This window comes from Bos indicus, chromosome 1, assembly GCF_029378745.1.
Source record: "Bos indicus isolate NIAB-ARS_2022 breed Sahiwal x Tharparkar chromosome 1, NIAB-ARS_B.indTharparkar_mat_pri_1.0, whole genome shotgun sequence".
In the NCBI taxonomy this organism is placed as follows: domain Eukaryota; kingdom Metazoa; phylum Chordata; class Mammalia; order Artiodactyla; family Bovidae; genus Bos; species Bos indicus.
Window position 1 is genome coordinate 146,200,429 of NC_091760.1, and position 22,925 is coordinate 146,223,353.

General features: G+C 52.7%; 1 protein-coding gene across 2 annotated transcripts in view; it reads left to right on the forward strand.

Annotated features, from left to right (window-relative positions):
• Positions 1-22,925, forward strand: part of COL6A2 (collagen type VI alpha 2 chain) — a 39,825-nt gene that overhangs the window by 11,553 nt on the left and 5,347 nt on the right. For both annotated transcript variants that reach the window (XM_070796288.1, XM_070796293.1), the window contains exons 2-27: positions 2,119-2,258; positions 2,430-3,028; positions 3,228-3,248; positions 3,963-4,028; positions 13,993-14,046; positions 14,132-14,176; positions 14,469-14,495; positions 14,725-14,751; positions 14,850-14,894; positions 15,454-15,507; positions 15,908-15,970; positions 16,387-16,449; positions 16,734-16,823; positions 17,431-17,493; positions 18,081-18,147; positions 18,358-18,416; positions 18,783-18,845; positions 19,119-19,169; positions 19,414-19,449; positions 19,674-19,736; positions 19,821-19,883; positions 20,027-20,062; positions 20,249-20,294; positions 20,557-20,709; positions 20,875-21,327; positions 21,544-21,582. In XM_070796288.1, the coding sequence (XP_070652389.1) occupies positions 2,120-2,258; positions 2,430-3,028; positions 3,228-3,248; positions 3,963-4,028; positions 13,993-14,046; positions 14,132-14,176; positions 14,469-14,495; positions 14,725-14,751; positions 14,850-14,894; positions 15,454-15,507; positions 15,908-15,970; positions 16,387-16,449; positions 16,734-16,823; positions 17,431-17,493; positions 18,081-18,147; positions 18,358-18,416; positions 18,783-18,845; positions 19,119-19,169; positions 19,414-19,449; positions 19,674-19,736; positions 19,821-19,883; positions 20,027-20,062; positions 20,249-20,294; positions 20,557-20,709; positions 20,875-21,327; positions 21,544-21,582 (2,485 nt within the window). In that variant the 5' untranslated portion in view covers position 2,119. The remainder of the gene's footprint in view (positions 1-2,118; positions 2,259-2,429; positions 3,029-3,227; positions 3,249-3,962; positions 4,029-13,992; positions 14,047-14,131; positions 14,177-14,468; positions 14,496-14,724; positions 14,752-14,849; positions 14,895-15,453; positions 15,508-15,907; positions 15,971-16,386; positions 16,450-16,733; positions 16,824-17,430; positions 17,494-18,080; positions 18,148-18,357; positions 18,417-18,782; positions 18,846-19,118; positions 19,170-19,413; positions 19,450-19,673; positions 19,737-19,820; positions 19,884-20,026; positions 20,063-20,248; positions 20,295-20,556; positions 20,710-20,874; positions 21,328-21,543; positions 21,583-22,925) is intronic.

Genomic DNA, 22,925 nt, shown 5'->3' on the forward strand with positions numbered 1-22,925 from the left:
TTAGTGATTTATTGCTGTATAATAAAGTATTCAAAAACAGTGATTTAAAACAATGTGCTAAGTCACTTCAGTCATGTCTGACTCTTTGCAACCCTATGGACTGTAGTCTGCCAGGCTCCTCTGTCCATGGGCTTCTCCAGGCAAGAATACTGGAGTGGGTTGCCATGCTCTCCTCCAGGGGAATCTTTCCGACCCAGGAATCTAACGCACATCTCTTATGTCTCCTGCTTTGGCATGTCGGTTCTTTACCACTAGCGCCACCTGAGCATTTACTATCTCGTAATTTATTCAGGTTAGGAATTCAAGGGAGGCTTTGCTGGGTGCTTCCAGCTCAGGGTCCCTTGCAAGGTGCAGGCAGGATATTGGCTCTGCCATGGTCATCTGAAGTCTTGGCTAGGGTGGAGGCTCTGCCTCCAAGATGGCTCACTCACCACTGTCAGTTGGAGGCCTCATCGCCTCCCCTAGTGAGCTGCTGCAAAGGCTGTTGTGACAGCCTGTCTGTCCTGTCGTGACAGACAGCCTCGTCCTTAGCAAGCAGTTCAAGAGAGGACCAGGCAGAAGCCACCATGCCTTTTATGTCCCATATGTGGAAGTCACACAACACACTCTGAGTTATTCTGTCAGCCACAGTGGTCGGTGATAATTTGGGGCTGAAAGGACTCCAAGGAGGGTACCTTGGAGATTGCCTCCCATAGGCCAAAGTGATTTATCCCTTTGGGTATTTCTGTATTTTGTTGTTGCTTTTGTGTTTTTCCACTGGGTAGATACTTTTAGAAGTTTTCATTACATTTGAGAATAATATTTTCCACCAGTACACTTTATTATTGGAGAAGGCAATGGCACCCCACTCCAGTACTCTTGCCTGGAGAATTCCATGGATGGAGGAGCCTGGTGGGCTGCAGTCCATGGGGTCTCTGAGGGTCGGACACAACTGAGCGACTTCACTTTCACTTTTCACTTTCATGCATTGGAGAAGGAAATGGCAACCCACTCCAGTGCTCTTTCCTGGAGAATCCCAGGGACGGGGGAGCCTGGTGGGCTGCCGTCTATGGGGTCGCACAGAGTCAGACACGACTGAAGCGACTTAGCAGCAGCAACACTTTATTATGTGGGCCTCTTTTTAATTATGTGTGTTAGTGCGTGGTGTGTGTGGTGTATGATGTGTGTGTGTGATATGTGTGTGTGGTGTGTGTGGTATATGTGGTGTGGAGTGTGTTGTGATATGTATAATGTGTGTGTGGTGTGTGTATGATGTGTGTGATATGATGTATGTGTGTGATGTGGGGGGGGTATGGAGTGTGTGTGGTATGTATACTGTGTGTGTGTGGTGTATGATGTTTTTGTGGAATGTGTGTGGTGTGTATGGTGTGGAGTGTGTGTGTGATGTGTATAATGTGTGTGTGGTATGTGTGTAATGTGTGTGTGATGTCTGTGTGTGTGGTGTCTGTGTGATATGTATAATATATGTGTGCCATGTGGTGTGTATAATGTGTGTGGTGTGTGGTGTGGAGTGTGTGTGTGTGATGTGTATAACGTATGTGGTATATGTATGATGTGTAAGTGATGTGCGGTATGATGTGTGTATGATGTGTGAGTGTATGATGTGTATGTGATGTCTGTGTGTGTGGTATGTGTGGTGTGGAGTGTTTGTGTGATGTGTATAATGTATGTGGTATAATTCAGAACCCCTGGCCTGCACCTCACCCCACCTTCTCAGTCAACACAATCGAGTGTTGCCCCCAGCCCTCTGTAAACTAGATTCCTCTGGGTGGGGAGTTCCCTTCCTCTGGACACTTCTCTCTGGGCACATCCATCACCTCCTGCAGGAAACCCTCCTGGATTTCCTGATGCTCCCATGGGGCTTGCTTTAATCTCTACACCCAGGCTGCGCAGGGCAGGGAGGAACAGTGAACGTCCCACTCAGAATGGAGCCCAAAGCCTGCAGTCTCTGCTCCCACTGTGTTTGTGGTCCCTACCCAGGCAAAGGAACAAGGCGCACCCTGAGATGAGGTGCTTCCTGACCTCCGCGTGTCCCCCAGCATCATCTGGGGCGGGGGGCTGGGGGCTGGTGATGTGAGGGTGGGGCACGGTCTGCAGCGCCACTCTTCCCTTTTGCAGGATGTTGAGGCGCAAGGGTGCTGCCAAGATGCTCCGCAGCCCCTGCTCTGCCCTCCTGCTCTGGGGGCTCCTGGGGGCCGTCCATGCTCAGCAGCAGGAGGTCATCAGCCCTGGCCCCTCGGACAGGAATAGCTGCCCTGGTACGACTGGTGTGGGTGTGGTGGGGCGGGGCCGAGTGGGGCAGGGATGGGGCGGGGCCCAGGGTGGAGGGGCGGGGCCGGACCGAGGGCGGGGCCGGCTGCGGGGAGACCTAGCAGGCAGACCCCAGGACCACCGGCTCAGGCCCCGTGGTGACGCCTGTGCATCCCCAGAGAAGGCCGACTGCCCGGTCCACGTGTACTTCGTGCTGGACACGTCGGAGAGCATCACCATGCAGTCCCCCACTGACAGCCTGCTCTACCACATGCAGCAGTTCGTGCTGCAGTTCATCAGCCAACTGCAGGATGAGCTCTACCTGGACCAGGTGGCCCTGAGCTGGCGCTACGGCGGCCTGCACTTCTCCGATCTGGTAGAGGTGTTCAGCCCGCCGGGCAGCGACCGGGCCTCCTTCACCAAGAGCCTGCAGAGCATCAGCTCCTTCCGCCGGGGCACCTTCACCGACTGCATGCTGGCCAACATGACCCAGGAGGTCCGGCGGCATGTGGGCAAGGGCGTGGTCAACTTCGCGGTGGTTATCACCGACGGTCACGTGACCGGCAGCCCCTGCGGGGGCATCAAGCTGCAGGCAGAGCGGGCCCGCGAGGAGGGCATCCGGCTGTTCGCGGTGCCGCCCAACCTGAAGCTGAATGAGCAGGGCCTGCGGGACATTGCCAACACACCCCACGAGCTCTACCGGAACAACTACGCGACCATGCGGCCGGACTCCACTGAGATCGACCAGGACACCATCAACCGCATCATCAAGGTCATGGTGAGTGGCCGGGCTGGGGCAGGGCAGCAGGAGGCAGTATGCTCCAGGTCTACCTGCTGTGAGGTGACTGAGGGTGTGGGCCGGGGGTGAGGAGGGGTCTGATGTCTGCTCTGATATCCTGGGTCTCCACCCAGATGTGGAGCTGGTGCCACCTCCAGTTCCCCACTCACCAGGGTTTCTCTCTGTGTCTTTTCCGCAGAAACATGAAGCCTATGGAGAGGTGAGAGTGTCTCCATCCCAGCCCCATGGCTGCCAGGGCCTCTGACTCAGAAGAGATGACCACTTCTTCCCATACCCCACTCCCGAAAGCTAGGAAAATGAGAAGGGATGAGGGAGCATGACCCCTCTGCTCCCTGTGGAGCCTGAGACTGGAGCCTGATTGAGGGGCTCTTGGCCAAAACCATGCTGTTTAAGCCCAGGAGATCAGCATCAGGGTCACCTGCAATCCCTGTGGATGAGGCTCAAGGTTGAAGGTTGCCCCCGGGCTGACAGGCTCTATCCACCTAAATCAGGCCAGGAGAAGGCAGGTGGCCAGCTATGTGCCCAGTGTGGGACCCTCGTCCCTGTGCTTCCCCAGCACCATCTCACAGCCCTGGCTCCTACAAGCGTACGCTTTCCCAGGACAGCTGCTCAGAACACAGAGATTTAACATGCAAGATCAGCGGACACTGGCCAGCAGCGACTTAATCCTTCCTATTGCCAGTCGTTGCTTAACCCAGCCTTGGTTTCCCAAACTTGACTGGAGCTCTCATGTGGACCCCCGAACCTGCCCCTGGTGGGCACAGAGGCCTCCTGGACACCTCTCAAGTCTGTTCCATCACACAGCCCCGTTTTCAGGATGGCCCAGCGTCCAGGGGGCCCAGGCTACGCCCCTCCCTCCCTCCTGGTACTTGTGACCCTGGCCTCACACACTGCCCCTTGCTTCTGATTTTAGTGCTACAAGGTCAGCTGTCTGGAGATCCCTGGGCCCCCTGGCCCCAAGGGCTACCGCGGACAGAAGGTAAGCTGCCCAGACCACCGGTGGGGTCGATGCCACAGGAAAGCCTCTGACCTCTCCCCAACTCCGTATCTTAGGGCCAGTGCGCCTTGGATGGACTCCCCACTTCTCACCCCAGAGGATCTAAAATTCAGTTTTTATCAACTTCTTTTCCTATGGCATTTTCAGAAAAGTAGGAATACTTATAAATTAAGATTTGCCCATAAAATACTCCTCTAAAGTAAACAAGCATGCCCATGTGCCGGGGACCAGCCCCGGCTGAACCAGGGTATTCGAAGGAGAGACGGCGTAGGCGAAGATCAGGAAACAATTGCTTAATTAAATGTTAATTAAGGATATAAAGAGTAATAGAATGAGGATAGCTCAGTAGGAAAATTCAGTGAAGAAAAGAGGCTGAATAATTCAGCCAGAAGGTAAGAGAAAGAACGACATGGTGAGACCAAGTTTCGGTGAACAAGGCCCGCACTTTATTTTTCAAAGTAGTTTTTATACCTTAAGTTATGCACAGAGGATAATGGGGGAAGGGGTAGAGTCTTGCAGCAAACCAGGCTTTCTTCCTGCAAACTTATCATATGCAAAAGCTTAGGTGATTTGCATCATCTTCTGGCCCAGAGGCCTGTTAACATTTTAAGACCTTTTCTTCAGAAAACTTATTTTTCTCTAAAGGTGATTGGTCAGGAGCCACCCTCCAGAAGCATTAGATAAAGTTGCATTCCTACAGAGCAAAGGTGTGGTGGGCTACAACAAGATAAAGAATTAACTCAAGGGTCCCAGGTTACAAACATTAAAGCTACTACTTACACCAATTATATTAACCAATACACTGCCAGGGACACAGCAGGTAAGGGATATGGAAACTTAGCAGCAAACATTGGCCCAACAAGTGAAAATCCCTTCACCAATACAATTTCTAATCAATCTTTTAACTATTCAAAAGAATCTGTGTTTACACAGTTTAGAACATCTCCTGCCTCTCACAGTTGGGAAGCTCTGAACAATCACATATGGCCGGAAAAACCTATTCAGGCAGGCTAGAGGATTTCCAAAGGAGTTTGTAGGTTAAACACTGTCACACCCAGGAATTATTAACTGGAGCTGTAAGCTAACTTTTTTCAGAGAGGTAGTGGGGGACAGCCCCCCGTAAAGTCAGAGGTGTAGGTGAAAGCACAAAGCAGAAAGTAGGCAGACTCTGGTTTTGGGGGTAGATTGCTCGAGAATTTCCAGGGAGACTCCTGAGGCTTGATCCCGCCTTTGCGTATGCCAAGCCTCCTTCCTCATGACCTTTGTCATGGGCGGAGTTCCTCACGCTGGCTACCGGCAGTGATAGAATTTCCAGTTGAGCTATTCCAGATCCTGAAAAGTGCTGCACTCAATATGCAATATGCACTCAATATGCAATATGCCGGCTCCCGGCATCTCCCCCTTTTTTATTTCTTAAAACAGCCAGATGCAGCTCAGTCGCGAGCTTTTGAATGTTCTGCCGAAGAATCCTGACAATACAAGGAAGAATGATTATGAGAAGCAAAATTAGAACTAAAGATATTAGACAGAATGTTTTTTTCCAGAAATAAAGTTAGAGAAGGTGTGAAATAAGTCATTAGCTGCTCCAGCGGTGGTAAAATCCAGTCGACAGTGTTCCAGGGTCTGTATTTGATTATGAACTTTCCCTAAGTGCAGGCCAATGTCAGAGCTGTTCCAAACACCTGAGATACGATTTGTAATTTTTTTCCATTTATAATCTGTCTCGTTTACCTTTAAAGGTGTCACGCATATCCACCAGTAATCAGCGTGGCAAGACAGAGCCATTTTCACTTTTAAAGCCTGTAACTCAGCCCCAATATGCATTATTGCCTCTTCTAAGGCGTCTACTCTCATCTCCAATTTTCTATCTATAACTTCCTACGTTGCTAGAGTTAAAGAAACATTTTTAGACATGGTATCAACATATTGGGCAGTATGCACTTGTTGAGTCAATGATATTGCTGCCACAGTAACAGAAGTAATTGCTGCTATTAAAGCTGATATTCCTAAAATAAGTAAAGCCCACAAATCGTCGTGATCACATTAAATCTTGTAGTTGTTGTAACATAGCAAGACTATAGTTATATCAATAAGTGGTTACATCATAAGGTGGACATTGTAACACTACCAAAGAGCAAACATTATATTGAGGGTTTAAACAAAATGAGAGCATGCATTGTTCACAAGTCACTACATTGGGTCCACCAGTGAAAGTCACATGTACATTAAGTTTTCCAGAACCATTGGTAAAGAGAAAAACATAAGGAGAGGGTAGACAAGCCAAAACAGAATAAGTAGAATTATTTTCTGGTTGGAGTTTGCACTGCAGCAGCCCCGTTGGTCCCGCCGGGATCTCCATGTTTATCTTGCCTCCCCTTCCGGCGGGCTCCTCTTTTGTGATCGAAGCTGTGGGGGAACTGGATGTCTGGGGGTCTGCAACATGGCGAATCAACCTGTCTTGGATCTAAATTGGAGAATCTGCATCCTGTGGAAAAATACAAGCACATCCTCGACCGCTAGTTAATAATGGGTCAGGACCCTTCCATTGTCCTGAGAGGAGGTCCTTCCATTTGACTAATGGTTTTGCATTTAATTGCTCCAGGCACCAATGACAAAGCATTGAAGTAGTTCCAGCCAGATCAGTATTTAGAATATTTATTACGAAAAGAGCATGTTGCAAGATTTGATGGGGAGAACTATACTTAAACTCCCCTTCTTTTAGTTTTTGAATTTGGATTTTTAATGTTTGATGCGCTCTTTCAACAATGGTCTGTCCCTGGGGATTATAAGGGATGACAGTATTATGTTTAATTTGAAACTTTATACAAAATTCCTGAAAAGACTTAGAAGTATAAGCAGGAGCATTGTCCGTTTTCAAAGCTTTTGGTAGGCCCAAATATGAAAAACAAGTAAAGAGATGTTGTATTACATCTTTAATTGCTTCCCCTGTATGAGCAGTTGCAATAATAACATGAGAAAAGGTGTCTACAGTTAAAGAACAAAGGAGTTTTCCAAATGAAGAGACATTAGTTACATGCATTTGCCAGAGTACGTTAGGTTTGAGACCGCGAGGATTAACTCCCATAGGTAGACTATTATAAACAGTGGGGCAATATAAGCAAGAACACACAATCTCTCGAGCAGCCTCTCTGGGAATTTGGAATTGATATCTTAAGGCAGTAGCATATTGACGATAAAGTAAGTGAGAGGCTCTGGCCTCCTCAATCACAGTAGCCACTGTATTTCAGATTAACAAGTCAGCCAAATCATTAAAGGCATTTTAAGGGCCGGGCAATCCGGAATGAGCCCGAATGTGTCCAATGAAAAATATTTTATTTCTTTTCCGAATTTGTTGCTGTAATTTAGTTAACAAATGAAATATGGTAGTTTTATTTTCAGGCAAAACCGCAGTTTCAATGTGTGGAAACAACCTGACAATATACTGAGAATCAGAATAAAGGTTAAATTCCTCATCTGCAAACATAGCAAAAGCCTCTATGACTGCTGTTATTTCAGCTCTTTGAGCTGAAGTTTCCTGTGTTTTTAAAACCTTTTGGTGATTTTTAGTAACTATGGAGGCTTTACCGTTTGCTGACCCATCAGTAAAAACTATTTGAGCATTTGGAATAGGAGATTGTTTACATCTGACAGAAAAAATAACTGGATGTCTGGATATAAAATTCAGCAAAACATGTGAGGGTAAATGATGCAAAATTTTGACCAAAATGGTTTCCTATAGCAATCTGCCAATTTTTATCAAACATTAGAAGAGCAACAAGTTGTTCCTTATTATATGGAATTACAATTTCTGATGGCTCTTTACCAAATAATTTAATGTTCTGCTTTTTTCCTTTAATATCAAAGTAGCTATCAATCCCGGATAAGAAGCCACTACCTTTTTAGTTTGAGCGGGAAGATGGACCCACTCTAGGGGGCTGTTTTGCTATAAAACCAATTTTTTGTCTGGCCACCCCAATTACACCTATGGGGGTTTTATTGCAAAGGAATTATCAAGCAGTTGTCAATTTAATTTTTAAAATTTTTTAAAATTTACATTTTAACAACATAAATTTAGAGATATGTTAATTTAGGTCTAATGTTTAGTTTAGGTCTCTATAAATTTAAATAAATGTATAACCTCCTTATCTCATTTTGGTATACAGATATACCTAAATGCAAAATGTATTTATATATGGCAACAAGTATAAACTTATTGACATACAATATATATAAATCAATATACTTGAATTAATCTTATAATTAATATATCAATTCATACATATTACAGCAATACAACACACACACAGCCAATACCAACCAACACAAACCAATGCACTGTAATAATACATGTCACACATATATAATTATACAGCATACAGAACATATATCATCACAGCACATCAATCCATACCAATTAATATCAGCCACACACATTATATTACTGCAATATACATTTAATTATACAGTATATATATAATACATATATTGATTTATATACAAATTAAGTAAGTATAGATCTATAAATAGAATTAGGTATACCTTTATTATATTTTATTTATACCCATATCTAATTAGGCAAACTGTAATTAGGCAAATATATTTATATTATGTATTTATAACAATATATAAAGTATTGTTAATTGTACCACCTGTTGATAACTAAGAAATTGAGAAAACCCTTCTCTGAGTATCTCCTATTTGAGACAGCACGTCCCTCCCCCATAGGGTAAAGGGGAGCGTAGGAACTACATACGGTTGGAAAGTTCCACAGGTATCCTCAAACTGCCAATCTAACATTTTTGAACTTTTAACTACTGTGGGGGCTTGAGGGCAAATAAAACAAAATTTGACCCCTGAAATCTATCAGGGCAACTTGACAATCATCACTATTTTGTAAAAGACTTGCAGTTGATCCTTATTGAGTGAAATTATTATATTTGCTACTTCTTTTCTAAAAAGTTCCACACTTCTTTTTTCCTCCTTTTATAATTAATTGTGCCACCAAGCGGGAATAAGATAAAACTATTTTTCTTGGGGTCAATGGTAGATGGAACCAATGGACCTTTTTGTCACAATCACCCTGTAGGTGTATGTTTTATGGCAAGAATAATTTAATCTCATCTTTTGGTAATATTAATCCTAATTAACTGATCATTTAAAGTCTCATACACTTCTGTCTCATTAGTCAACTTTCTCTTAGAACTGGAATTAGGATCAATTTTTAAGCAATCAAATAAAGGCTTTAAATCTGCAGTAGTCAGTTTTAAATGTGGGCATATCCAATTAATGTCCCCTAATAATTTTTGGAAATCATTTAAAGTTAGTAAACAATCTCTCCGCAGCTTCAAAGGGGCATTATCAGTTTTTTAAAACTTTTGGCCGACCTAAATATGAGAAGTAAGTAAAGAGGTGTTGCACAACATGTTTATAAGCTTCTCCAGTTATCGTTTTGTAACCTAAATCTGATCTATAGCTTTTTAGATGACAAGCAACCGTCTAATCTTTGCTTGAATACTTCCAACAACAGGAAACTCACTACTCTTCAAGGTTTTAAACACTCCCTCACCTTTTTCTCTACAGCATTCCCACCCCGCATACCAGTTTTTCTAATCTCAACTCATTTTCAGTAGTATGTGTTGGCCAGGAGCTGGGTCAGTCTTTCCCAGCAATGTTAAGAGACGTCTGTTCCTGTGTCTAATAGCCCTGACATTTTATTTTCTTGAATTAAAAGATCTTTTAAAGGCCTTGGAGCTGTACTTTCCTGCACCCAAAAGGCTAGATCACTAGATCTAAATACTCTGTGGCTCTTAGCTTGAGAAGTCAAGTTTTTCTTGTCTGATAATAAGGTAAAAGCAAAAACTGTGTTATTCTTTGACCTTTATTAATTTGCACAGTTTTGGTAGGCGGCGAGATCAAAACTATAATTTCTCCAATATAATCAGAATCTACCACACCATATACCACCGAAATTTCTTGAAAAGAAAGCGAGCTACACCCTAGCACAAGTCCTACAATGCCCTCAGGCAGGGGGCCAGCCACTCCCATTGGAATCGGAGCAACCGCAAGTCAGGGGTTAAAATTGTTGCTAAATCCCCTTACCGGGTCCGCTTTTTACTTAGCCTGGGTGAGACCCCCCCTGAGGGGGTTTTCTCCAAAGAGCGTGCTCTGCATATTGTGCACGCAGTCTGTTTTAAAATCTCCACTGTTCAAAAAACTTTTTATCTTCCTCAGGCTTAGGCAACACTTTGAGAGGCTTTGGGGGCAAAGTGGGGAACTCTTGGGCCCTGGAAGGCGCAAACGGAGGCGGCAGCAATGGCCTTAAATCAGAAAGTGGTGGATAAGTTTTTTTTTTTTTTTTTTTAAGGTTTGTGCAGTGGGGGTGGGGGGGAGGGGGAGCTCGCCAGGACACCTGGTCACAGCGTCTCTTACAGTCTCTCTCTCTCTTCCTCTCTTCCTGCTTTTCTCACTTTTCTCTCCCCCTTCCTTTTTCGCTACCCTTCTCTTTCCTTCGTTTCTTTCCCTTTACCCTCTTCTCTTCCCTAATCTTTTTTTTTTTTATCTTTTTCTCTGTATCTCCTTTTTCAACTTCCTTTCTCTATCTTGCTGCGTTCCCTGATTCCTTCCTTCTCCGTTCTTCTCCTTTTCACTCTTTAGCTCTTTCTCTATCTTTAGATCTTTCTCTATTTTCTTTCCTTTTTTCTTTTTCACTTTTTTTTGTTTGTTTTTCTTTTTTTGCTTGGGTGAGGCCCCCCTGAGGGGGTTTTCTGCAAGGAGCAGGCTCTGTATATTGTGTATTTTTTAAAAGCTCCTTTGTTTAAGAGAAATCTTTTTTATCTTTTTCAGCTTTAGGCAATGCTCTGGGAGACTTTGGATGTAAACTGGGGAATTTTTAGGCCCTGGGAGGTGCAAGCGGAGGTGGAGTAGTCGCCTTAATTCAGAAATTGTTGGATAAATTTTAAAGGTTTGTGTAGAGGGGGAGGGGGCTCTCCAGGGCGCCCGGCCGCAGCGTCCTGTAAGCCCTCTCCTTCCTCCGGAGGTAGAGCACAGTCTCCCTCCTTTTCTTCGTCAATGGCAGAAAATATGATCTGCGCAGAAGGTGGAGACCCACTACCATCCACCGCTATAGCCTCTCCCATAGACTATCCCACAGCCTCATGACGAGGGTCCAGAACATTTTAAATCATATTTATAGGATAAGCTTTTAGTTGTTTTTTACCTTCACCCAAGTATCTAAATTAACAGTAGCCTCTTTAACAGTTTCAAGATTACTTGTATAAAGAGTTGCCATTCTTAGTTTCAGTGTTACCCATGTCAGAAAATTAAGTATAATAGAAGATAAAGCTTTTAGCTTTTAAAAGATCAGGCTCTTCTTTGGCCTTTTGACTTCAGAAAACCGTTTTCTTTCTCTAAGTCTAACTCTTTAACACTTTCAACACTTCCCACTCCTCTCGCCCTGTCTATCCTACAGGGGGGTCCGCGGCACCCTTGAGTGGGGTCCTAGCCGTCCCGAACACTGGAAGAACAATAGGGCTGGTGACCCAGATTGTTCCGGGGGAGGAACAGTAGGCTGATGGCCCAAACTGTTCCAAGGGAGGAGCAGTTGGGCTGGTCACCCAAACTGCTCCGTGGGGGAACAAGAGGGCTGGTCACCCAGTTGTTCCGAGAACGGGGAGCAATAGGGCTGATGGCTCTGATTGCTTTGGGGAGCTTACCTTCGAAAGTCCCTGTTTCGGGCGCCACCTGCCGGGGACCAGCCCCGGCTGAACCAGGGTATTCGAAGGAGAGACGGCGTAGGCGAAGATCAGGAAACAATTGCTTAATTAAATGTTAATTAAGGATATAAAGAGTAATAGAATGAGGATAGCTCAGTAGGAAAATTCAGTGAAGAAAAGAGGCTGAATAATTCAGCCAGAAGGTAAGAGAAAGAACGACATGGTGAGACCAAGTTTCGGTGAACAAGGCCCGCACTTTATTTTTCAAAGTAGTTTTTATACCTTAAGTTATGCACAGAGGATAATGGGGGAAGGGGTAGAGTCTTGCAGCAAACCAGGCTTTCTTCCTGCAAACTTATCATATGCAAAAGCTTAGGTGATTTGCATCATCTTCTGGCCCAGAGGCCTGTTAACATTTTAAGACCTTTTCTTCAGAAAACTTATTTTTCTCTAAAGGTGATTGGTCAGGAGCCACCCTCCAGAAGCATTAGATAAAGTTGCATTCCTACAGAGCAAAGGTGTGGTGGGCTACAACAAGAAAAAGAATTAACTCAAGGGTCCCAGGTTACAAACATTAAAGCTACTACTTACACCAATTATATTAACCAATACACTGCCAGGGACACAGCAGGTAAGGGATATGGAAACTTAGCAGCAAACATTGGCCCAACAAGTGAAAATCCCTTCACCAATACAATTTCTAATCAATCTTTTAACTATTCAAAAGAATCTGTGTTTACACAGTTTAGAACATCTCCTGCCTCTCACAGTTGGGAAGCTCTGAACAATCACATGTGGCCGGAAAAACCTATTCAGGCAGGCTAGAGGATTTCCAAAGGAGTTTGTAGGTTAAACACTGTCACACCCAGGAATTATTAACTGGAGCTGTAAGCTAACTTTTTTCAGAGAGGTAGTGGGGGACAGCCCCCCGTAAAGTCAGAGGTGTAGGTGAAAGCACAAAGCAGAAAGTAGGCAGACTCTGGTTTTGGGGGTAGATTGCTCGAGAATTTCCAGGGAGACTCCTGAGGCTTGATCCCGCCTTTGCGTATGCCAAGCCTCCTTCCTCATGACCTTTGTCATGGGCGGAGTTCCTCACGCTGGCTACCGGCAGTGATAGAATTTCCAGTTGAGCTATTCCAGATCCTGAAAAGTGCTGCACTCAATATGCAATATGCACTCAATATGCAATATGCCGGCTCCCGGCACCCATGTACATAAGGAAGCACGAGCTACATTACTGTTAGTAACATGATGAAAATTCATACAGGGCACCCATGCTTGTCGTTTATTAAATAAGTGGTTTTTAAGAGGTCAGGTTGGCCCTGCATTTTCATAACAGCAGAGGTGTATAAAATGAAATTCTTCCAAAATTACTACCCGAGTATAAGAAACGCCAGTGATTCATGTCAGAAAGCTGCTTCTTTCCAAATTCAGTGAGGTATCTAGGTGCTTGTCTGCCAGGCCACTGGTCACATGTTCTCGCTGCCTCCCTGGTGACTCCAGTCCTAGATCCAGGGGTGAATTTTCCACCAGAGGCAGCTTTGGCCACCCATGGCAGGGCTGTGACTCTGGTCCTTGGTGGGGAGGGGGCATCTCTGGAAGCTGCTGCGGAGATCACTGTGGTTAGTGTGGGGGCAGAAAGAACCCCAAAACGGGGCACAGATGTTCAGAAGCCTCTGCCCACCCACTAGTTCCTGTCTGTGGTCTCCCTCTTCCTGGATCCCCAAGACCTTCTGCTCCTTACTCCTCCCTTCTCTGACCTCCTCTCACTTCTGCCCATCTTTGCCCTGAAACTGGAAGCATCTTAATAAGTAGATGCATTTACTTAATACAGTCCCACACTGTACTGTTAAACCTTGAATTCTGAGGAGCCGGCCTGTCTTGAGGTGTTATTTAGCTGCCCCCACAGGATTCAGAGGAATTGACATCATGGCATGAGATACGGGCAGGAGCAGCCAGGTGCAGAATTGGAGTCCTGTAGATCTGTGTGGGCACCCCCACCCCAGGGCCGCTCCAGCCCCACCGCAGGGCGGCTTCTCAGAGAGCTGACGGTCAGAGCTCAAGGGAACAGGTCAGATAGGCCTGTTCTGACAGGGTCCAGGATTCTAGGGGTCCCAAGGTGGTGCTGTAATTGTCACCTGGCCACCCAACCCCAGAACCACAGTCTTACCACCTCCCAGGAGCTCTCCTGGCCCAATGCCTCCCTTATTCCTTTCTCTGTCATCTGCTTTCAGGGCGCCAAGGGCAACATGGGTGAGCCTGGAGAGCCTGGACAGAAGGGGCGACAGGTGAGTGCCCTCCCCACCCCGGCCCATCCAGAGGCCCCTGTCCCCACGGCTGGGGTTGCATCCACCACCCTCTGTTCTTCCACAGGGAGATCCAGGCATCGAAGGCCCCATTGGATTCCCTGGACCCAAGGTAAGTTGCTGCTGACCCTGCCTGGGGGGTGGGGACATGGGGACAAGCCAAGGGCTTCCTGCCTCCAGGAGGGGCCAGCCACGGGGTCAGGCTGTGCCCGGCGCAGTCCATCACCCCGCCCCTGACCCACGGAAGCGAAGTGCCTTGGTATTTCCGGCGTCGCATCATCCCTGGTGGCATCTCTCCACCAGAGCCTGCCGACACACCCCGTTCTCTTCCCTGGACCTGGTGGGTGGGTCCCAGCACCCTGCCCACCCGTGGTAATGCTTCTTTTCTTTTTTTCTGACCTCAGGGTGTTCCTGGTTTCAAAGGCGAGAAGGTGAGATTCCACTCTGGGCATCTGAGCATCTGGGCATCACCCAGCCCAACCCCCTCAGCTGCATCCTTCAGCGAGCCCAGGGTCCTTGCTGGGACACGAGACCCCGCGTCATGCCAGTCATGACCTCTGGGGCCTCTCTGGCCCTTGGTCTGAGGCAGACTCCGCCCGGAGGCAGTGGTGTCTGTGATGCGGGAGATCAGCACTAACTGGCCTCTTTCCTCCTGCACAGGGCGAGTTTGGAGCCGACGGGCGGAAGGTGAGCAGAGCGGCGGGCAAGGGCAGGGTGCCCACCTTCCCACAGCTCTGAAGGAAGTACCAGGGAGCTAATGGGGTCCCTCCTCCCCTCTCCTCCAGGGTGCCCCGGGCCTGGCGGGCAAGAACGGGACAGATGGGCAGAAGGTGAGTACACCGTCCCTGGGCGGGGCAGCAGTGCCCACGGAATGAGCATGAGCCCTTTCAGACTCTCAGGTCCTTCAGGGGGTGGGCTTCTGGGCCCATCCGCCCACTGCCCACACCTGTGGCTTGGGCAGCCCCTGGTCATGCCTCCTCAATGGACACAGGACAGATGGGGACCCGCATGAGGGGAGTGGACATTTGCTGCAGAAAAGCAGGTACTGGCCAGGCAGGAGTCTCCCAGCCTGGCCTGCAGACCTTATGTCTGGCCTGGCTGGGGGTTCACAGACCTGCACGGGTGCACACTCACAAGTGTCGCAGGAGACCATGCATGTATGCACACATGCACACATGTGGAGGAGACACCACAGACCCACACGCTCCCGGCCACACCCCAGGGATGCCATCCCACCTTCACAGAAGTGCCACCCTGACAGCCATTCACACAGATGTCCCACAAGGGGTGCCCAGTGTACCCAGACCTGGCACCTCTGACCCCTGTCATCAGGGCTCGTGTCCCCAAATCCAGCCCTGATGCGTCTTCTGCTCCCCTCTTCTCCTTCAGGGCAAGCTGGGGCGCATTGGACCTCCTGGCTGCAAGGGAGACACCGGGGATCGGGTAAGTGCAGCCTGGTGGCTCTGGGAGATGCTGGGCACCAGGCAGGGGTCAGTCCACCAGCTGTAGCAGGAAGCCAGGTGGCAGGGGCCATAGCGGAGCTCCTCCCCAACCACCTGTCCTGGACCCCTGCCAGAGTTCAGCCGGTGTTGGGGTCACAACGTGACAAGTGACCTCAGGGCTCTTGAGTCAGATGGAGGGGAACTGCTCTACAGTCCCAAGGCACGTCCCCCCAGGTTAGCAGCTTGTCTGATTGGCCCACCCAGGCCCAAGGGGTCCCGGCATCCAGTCCAGAGATGGGGTGCTGGTCACCCTTCCCCTGGTCAACTGGCCCTGAGCTCACAGAGAAAATTCAAGCATGGCCCCGGGCAGGAGCCCAACACAACCCTCTCCCTTCTCTCAGGGCCCTGATGGCTACGTGGGGGAAGCCGGCAGCCCTGGGGAACGAGGAGACCAAGGCTCAAAGGTAGACCGCCTGGCCATGGCGCGGGCGGGCCAGAGCAGATGGGGCCACCACCCTTCCAGGGCCTTCTCCCTGCCCACAGCACCCGGCCTAGATGCCCAAGAGGCGCTGTCCCTGAAAACCAGGCCGGGGGCCATGGGGTGCCCACACATGGGGGTCGTGTGGTACCCACAGTGGGGGCCATGAGGTGCCCAAACATGGGGGTCATGGGGTGCCTACACATGGGGGTCGTGGGGTGGCCACACATGGGGGCTGTGGGGTGCCCACACATGGGGGTCATGGGGTGCCCACACGGAGGCAGGGCTTGCTCCATGGACACAGGAGGAGAATCGCAAGCCCCCAGCCCCACCGGGGTCCTGTCCTGCTCCTGGGTCTGAGGAACAAGAGGCTGATTTCTTGATTTCTCCAAACACTTCCAGGGGGACCCTGGCCGCCCAGGACGCAGAGGCCCCCCCGGGGAGAATGGGGCAAAAGGAAGCAAGGCAAGTGTTCCCGGAGGCCCTGCGCTGAGGCCTGTGCTACCCCATGCGGGGAAGGGGCAGTGAGGAAGGGAGGGAGGTGGTCATGCAGGCCAGCCTGGACCCTGAGCACCCCCCACCCCATCTCTCTGGCCCTGCTGCCAGGTGACCGGGGTATACTGCACCTGAGGCAAACGTGGTCCCTCTGGAGGCAGCGGGCGTGAGTCCACTTGGGGCTGGGCCCTGCCCTTGGCCACTCACACGTGTAACCAGGCCATCACTGTAACTGAGTTATCTCCTCCCCACAGGGCTATCAAGGCAACAACGGAGCCCCAGGAAGTCCTGGCCTGAAAGGAGCCAAGGGCGGGCCTGGGCCCCGAGGACCCAAAGGCGAGCCTGTGAGTTCACATCCGCCCAGCCCCGGGGTGCCCGTCCCCCTGGCCCCTCCCTCCTGCTGAGCCACCCCAGCACACTCCCTGCTCTGGGCGTCTCTGAGCCCAACATCCTCTGGCATCTCTAAATGTGCCCCTTGTCCCCATGCTGCAGACACCAAGCAGGGCCACCAAAGAGTGGCCTGCAGGGCCCAACCACGCCCCTGCCAGACACTTGGTGCCTGTGAAGTGGCCCCGTGTCCCCATCTCACCCCCCTAGCAGGACTCCCCTGAGGGCTAAACCTAGACCCAGAGACACACAGGGCCGATCTCCGGGCTGACCCTCAGAGAGGTCGCAGCCTGAGGCCTGGCCTAATCCAGCAGGGACCTAAGTGACCACGCAGAGAGCTGGTCCAAGCTGGTGTCAGTCATGTCACCTGAACCCCCAGCCCGCATCATTCCCAGACCCTCGGCTGGGACAAACTGGCCCATCAGAAGACACAGTCTAGGCTGAAGCACTCTGAAGGGGGTCCCAGGCCCCACCGCCAAAGTCCTCATGGCGAGAACAGAGAGTAGGGTTCCAGTGTGGCCCCCACCATCAGGACCCCCCTTTCCACAAGCCTGTTTTCTGCAGGGGCGCAGGGGAGACCCTGGAACCAAAGGCGGCCCAGGCAGTGACGGCCCCAAGGGTGAGAAGGTGAGTGTCTGCGTTAGGGGAGCCTGGGGCATTGTCGGCCGTGTCTGTGTCTGCACTGGGGTCTCACTGGGTTGAGGGGCCAACGGGGCCCCTGTAACAAGGGATGACCAACACCCCCTCCACAGTCCACCTCAGACAACGAAGGCAACCCCCAGGGCCTGACCGTCAAGGGGTGCTTCCTGCAGGGTCTGGGAGAGCAAGAGGCACTCCCTGCTGAGGGGCCTGGGCAGGGCCAATTCCATGCACACCATGCACAGTTGAGCAAGCTGCATTCTGCTCCACCCCCGGCCTCCCCTCCCCTCCCCAGCACACATGTGTTCCTGTAGTTGGCACAGGAGGTCTTGTGATGAAAGCCGAAGGTGGCCAGCTCCCTGTGAAATGTGAGTGAAGGGCTCCAAGGAGGGCTTCCTCCTCTGGACATGAGTGGTGGCCCCTGCCTGCCCAGGCTGCAATGAGGCTGAGTGGACAGGCCTGCTGTTCCAGCGTCACCCTCCACAGTGTGCGGCCTCCTCCTCCAGGGAGTTAGTGATCCCCTCTCCCACCTCCCTCACATGCAAACCAAACTAACCTGGCCTTTCTTCTCACAGGGGGACCCTGGTCCTGAGGGGCCCCGGGGCCTGGCTGGAGAGGTTGGCAACAAAGGAGCCAAGGCAAGTGGTCATGGCTGGGTGGTCACAGGGGCCACGTGCCCTCCTGCTGGAGGGGCTGCACCAGGAGCCCCTGCCTTCTCCTGCCCTCCACCTTCAGACTCAGCCCGGGGGCCACTGTGGTCAGGGCTGAGGGCCTCTCGGAGGGCAGCACAGCCCCACCTTGCTCACGTCCACAGTGAGTCTCAAGCGCTTCATCCCTCTTCCTTCCAGGGAGATCGTGGTTTGCCTGGACCCAGAGGTCCCCAGGGGACTGTCGGAGAGCCTGGGAAACAGGTCAATAGCAGAACGCCGAGGAGGGCCCGTGGCTCTGGGACCCAGGCCCCTTGCTGTCTTTTGACCTCATTGTCCCCCTTCCCCACCCTGCAGTCCACTTGGGTCTTCTGTCCTTGGGCAGGAAGGACACTGTCCCCAAAAACCTGGGCAGCGGGACAGGGGGCATCTCACACCCTCATCCTGCCCTGAGGGGTCCAGCTTTATCAGATGGGAGGCGGTGTGGGGCCTGGGAGCTGGACGTGGCTCATGGAGAGTAGAGACCTTCAGGATGCCCAGCCCCATGGGGCAACAGTGTCACCTGGGGGTCAGAGCAGGATGACGTCAGTCCCCCTCTGTGCCGACTCCTTGCCTCCTTTCTGTTCTCAGGGATCTCGGGGAGACCCTGGTGATGCTGGTCCCCGCGGAGATTCGGGACAGCCTGGCCCCAAGGTATGCCCCCTCCCCACCCTCCAGGATGGGGCTGGGAGCCTGACCAAGTCTTCCAGGAATCTGCCCGCTCAGCCCCCTTGGTGTGGGAGGACATCAGGGGCTGAGCAGCAACCCCCCCACCTCCCCCATTTTCTCACCCTTGGGGGTAGTATGTCTTCCCAAAGCGCTCCCTGCCCATGAGGCCCCTCCCCACCTGCCCCAGTCCAGGCCAGCTGGCTTAGTCTCCACATTTTTCCACTGGACCTGCCCTGACTGGCCTCCTGTGTCCCCCAGGGAGACCCTGGCAGGCCTGGATTCAGCTATCCTGGACCCCGAGGAGCACCTGTAAGTCCTGGCACCTGGCGTGGGACAGGTACTGGGGGAGGGCCATGACCAGGGAAGGTTCTTGCTAGTTCCTGCTAGGCCCAGGGTGATTGGAGAAGGGCCCGGGGCGCCAGCAAGAGGCAGGCCTCCTGGAACCTCAGACCTTCTCCCACAGCCTGCGTGGCTCACCGTGAGGGCTGGGATGGGGCTGCAGGGCCTGCCAGCCCTTGGCCCTTGCTGAGTGATCCCTGTGCTTGCTTCCCAGGGAGACAAGGGTGAGCCAGGCCCCCCCGGCCCCGAGGTACGTACTGTGGTGCATGGGGCCGTCTGTGCGCCTGGCCTCAGCTGAGCTCTGGGGGTGGGAGCTGGCTATGCCCTGAATCTGTGCGGGGTTGCATCTCTGCCAGCACTGCTGAGTACGGGTTCCTCCTGAAAAAGCCGGCAGGTCTGCTGAGGCTGGGGCAGGGAAGCACTGCTGGGCCACAGAGCTCTCTGCGCTATTAACAAGGGTGTCCTGTGTCACAGGGGGGCAGAGGTGACTTTGGCTCCAAAGGAGAACCTGGGAGGAAAGGCCAGAAGGGAGAGCCTGTGAGTACCTCCATGCCAGGGCAGAGCCTTGTGCGGGGACCACCCAAGGCATTGCCAGAGCCCACCTGCCCTTTTCCTTCTCAGGCAGATCCTGGTCCCCCTGGTGAGCCTGGCCCACGAGGGCAGAGAGGAGCCCCAGGACCTGAGGTAGGTCAGTCGCCATGCCTTTGGCCTTGAGGCCCAGCCCCTGGGTCAGCCTGACCAACAGGCACCCAAACCACGTGGTCCGCAGCCCTCGCAGCATTGGCCGTGAGGAATGTCACCTCTCACGGTCACCCTTCCTTCTCCAGGGAGAGCCTGGCCCCCCAGGAGACCCCGGCCTCACGGTAGGTATCAGTTGGGTTGGACTCAGGGGCCTCCTGCGTCTTAAAATCCTAAGAAAGGGCAGCAGGGACAGACAGGTCGGGGGTGAGCTCAGGGCAGGAGGTGGACAGGGTCGGCAGGCTCCCAGGAAGCACTTCTGGTCCCTCCCCATGGTTCACGCTCTGCCCGCCCACCCGGCTGTGTTCCAGGAATGCGACGTCATGACCTACGTGCGGGAGACCTGCGGGTGCTGTGGTGAGTCGCGGCCCCCACGCAGCTACATCGGAGCACTTGTCTCCCTTGGGGCTCCTGTCCAGGGGTCAAGGTCACCTGCCCTAGTCCTGCCCTCCGGGTTGCGTTCACTGTTTCCCATGGTGCACTTGGGTGCACGCCCCTGGCGTCTAAGGGTGTCTCCATGGGCCCGGGGTCAGCGCGGCGACCCTCCCGCCCCTCGGTCGCCCGGCTCCGCCCTCCTGCCCGGTTCCCGCTGACCCCACCACTCTCCCGGCCCCGGCAGACTGTGAGAAGCGCTGTGGCGCCTTGGATGTGGTGTTCGTCATCGACAGCTCTGAGAGCATCGGCTACACCAACTTCACCCTGGAGAAGAACTTCGTCATCAACGTGGTCAACAGGCTGGGAGCCATCGCCAAGGACCCCAAGTCGGAGACGGGTCAGCTGCACCGCAGTGGGGTGGGGTACGGGAGCGCCGGGCGCAGTCTTGAGCAGAGAGGGGCCGGCGCGCAGGGCACCTGGGATCCAGACGGAAGCCCACGGGAGGGGTCTCGGAGGGGCCGTAGCTCTGCCAAGGCTGACCTCACGCCCGCGCCCGCTGCAGGGACCCGCGTGGGCGTCGTGCAGTACAGCCACGAGGGCACCTTCGAAGCCATCCAGCTGGACGACGAGCGCATCGACTCGCTGTCCAGCTTCAAAGAGGCCGTCAAGAACCTTGAGTGGATTGCTGGTGGCACCTGGACGCCCTCGGCCCTCAAGTTCGCCTACAACAAGCTCATCAAGGAGAGCCGGCGCCAGAAGACCCGCGTGTTCGCGGTGGTCATCACAGACGGCCGCCACGACCCCCGGGACGACGACCTCAACCTGCGGGCGCTGTGCAACCACGAAGTGACGGTGACGGCCATCGGCATCGGGGACATGTTCCACGAGAAGCACGAGAGCGAGAACCTGTACTCCATTGCCTGCGACAAGCCGCAGCAGGTGCGCAACATGACACTCTTCTCCGACCTGGTGGCCGAGAAGTTCATCGACGACATGGAGGACGTGCTGTGCCCGGGTGAGTCCTGGCGGGGGCGGGGGGGCGGGGCCGAGAGGGGTGGGGGGGAGGGCGGGGGGAGGGGAGGGATGGGGCGGTGCAGGGAGAGGTGGGGCTGCGCGGGGAAGGAGCGGGGGTGGGGCGGGGGGGGGTGTAGGCGGGGAGAGAGGAGGGGCTCCTGGCCCCGTAGGACCTGAAGGAGTCACCAGGACCCCCGCCTCTTTTCCTCTCTCCTAGATCCCCAGATTGTGTGCCCGGATCTTCCCTGCCAAACAGGTAACGCAGGCGCCACTGACCCCCAAACAAGTCGGCAGCCAGGGCCGTAGAGAGGGCTGTGCAGGGACCTCAGGAAATGCTGGTGCGGCCACCCCCAGGAGAAGCCTCAGGTTCCAGACCTGTGGTGGCCCAGCCTCCAGGATCCCAGCATTTCTGAGGAGAGGGCTGGGGGTGCTCAGCCACCCCCCACCTCATGCATGTGAGGAAGGGGAGCTGCCCACTGGGCACTGCGCCGGGCTCTCCAGCTACTGGTCTCAAACACACAGGTGCCTAGAGGGACAGAAACCCCAGAGTTGCCTGGGGTTGAAGCCCTGGATCCATACATGAAATAACTGGTCTTAAACCCTCCAGGAGGTGAACACATTCACAGCCCAGGGGTGGCTGGGCGAGGCAGAGGGGCCTCTCCCCTGACAGCCCCATGCTGCTGCTGCCCAGCATCTCCGGTCTGATCTTCTGTCCGGAAGCAGACGTTTACGGGGCCATGCCCCCCGCCCTACGTGCTGGCACTAGTGTGGGAGGCTGGGGACCCACAGAGGCTGCTCCAAGGAGTCCCTCAGGCAGGATGGCATCGTCCAGCCCCACTGGGCATCGAGCTGCTGCCTGCAGGGCTCTGCTGCAGTGACTGGGCCATGGAGGTGCCCAGGGACACCAGGAGCTGAGCCCCCACGGCTCGCCCTGCCCTTGCCAGCCAGGTCGTAGAGCCAGCTGGATCCTTGCGCTAAGTTGTGGGTGCTGGGCCTGTCCTGGAAGTGGGTCCTCCGGGGCTGACTCTGGGAGGTAGGGGCTGCCACAGCGGGCAGGGGCCAGGTTGGGCTGGGCTGCTGGCAGGTCCAATGTTGACGGGAACATGGGTCGTGCATCCACATCCATGTCTGCCATGAAGTTGGCGCTGGGGCTCCTTCCAGGCGTCAGATGGACCCCTGGGTAGGTTCAAAGGCTCCAAGGCAGCCTGAGGAGAGGGAATGTGTTGACTTGGGGACAAGGGTCCCTACTCTTACTCTGACAGAGAACTTCCAAAGAAGTGCTCCTGAGGTTGTACCAGTGACCACGCCATGGCCGATGGCGAGCAGTGGGGGCGCCCCAGAGTCAGCTGGAGACAGTGGTGTGTGGTGCCCAGGGTCACCCAACCCCCAGAGGCTGACCCAGTAGCACCAATCCCCATTTCCTCTGGGGCTAAAGGGGCTGGTGTCCCCACAGAGACCCAAACAACCCATGGTCTGTGCCCCTGCTGCCCTCAGAACGCCCAAGTCCTCTCAGGGTAGGAGCCCTGTGGTCAGGTGGCTGCTTGAGGGCAGAAACCTGAACCCAGCCCTGGTGCCAGGGCCCAGCAGTCATCTTGCTGG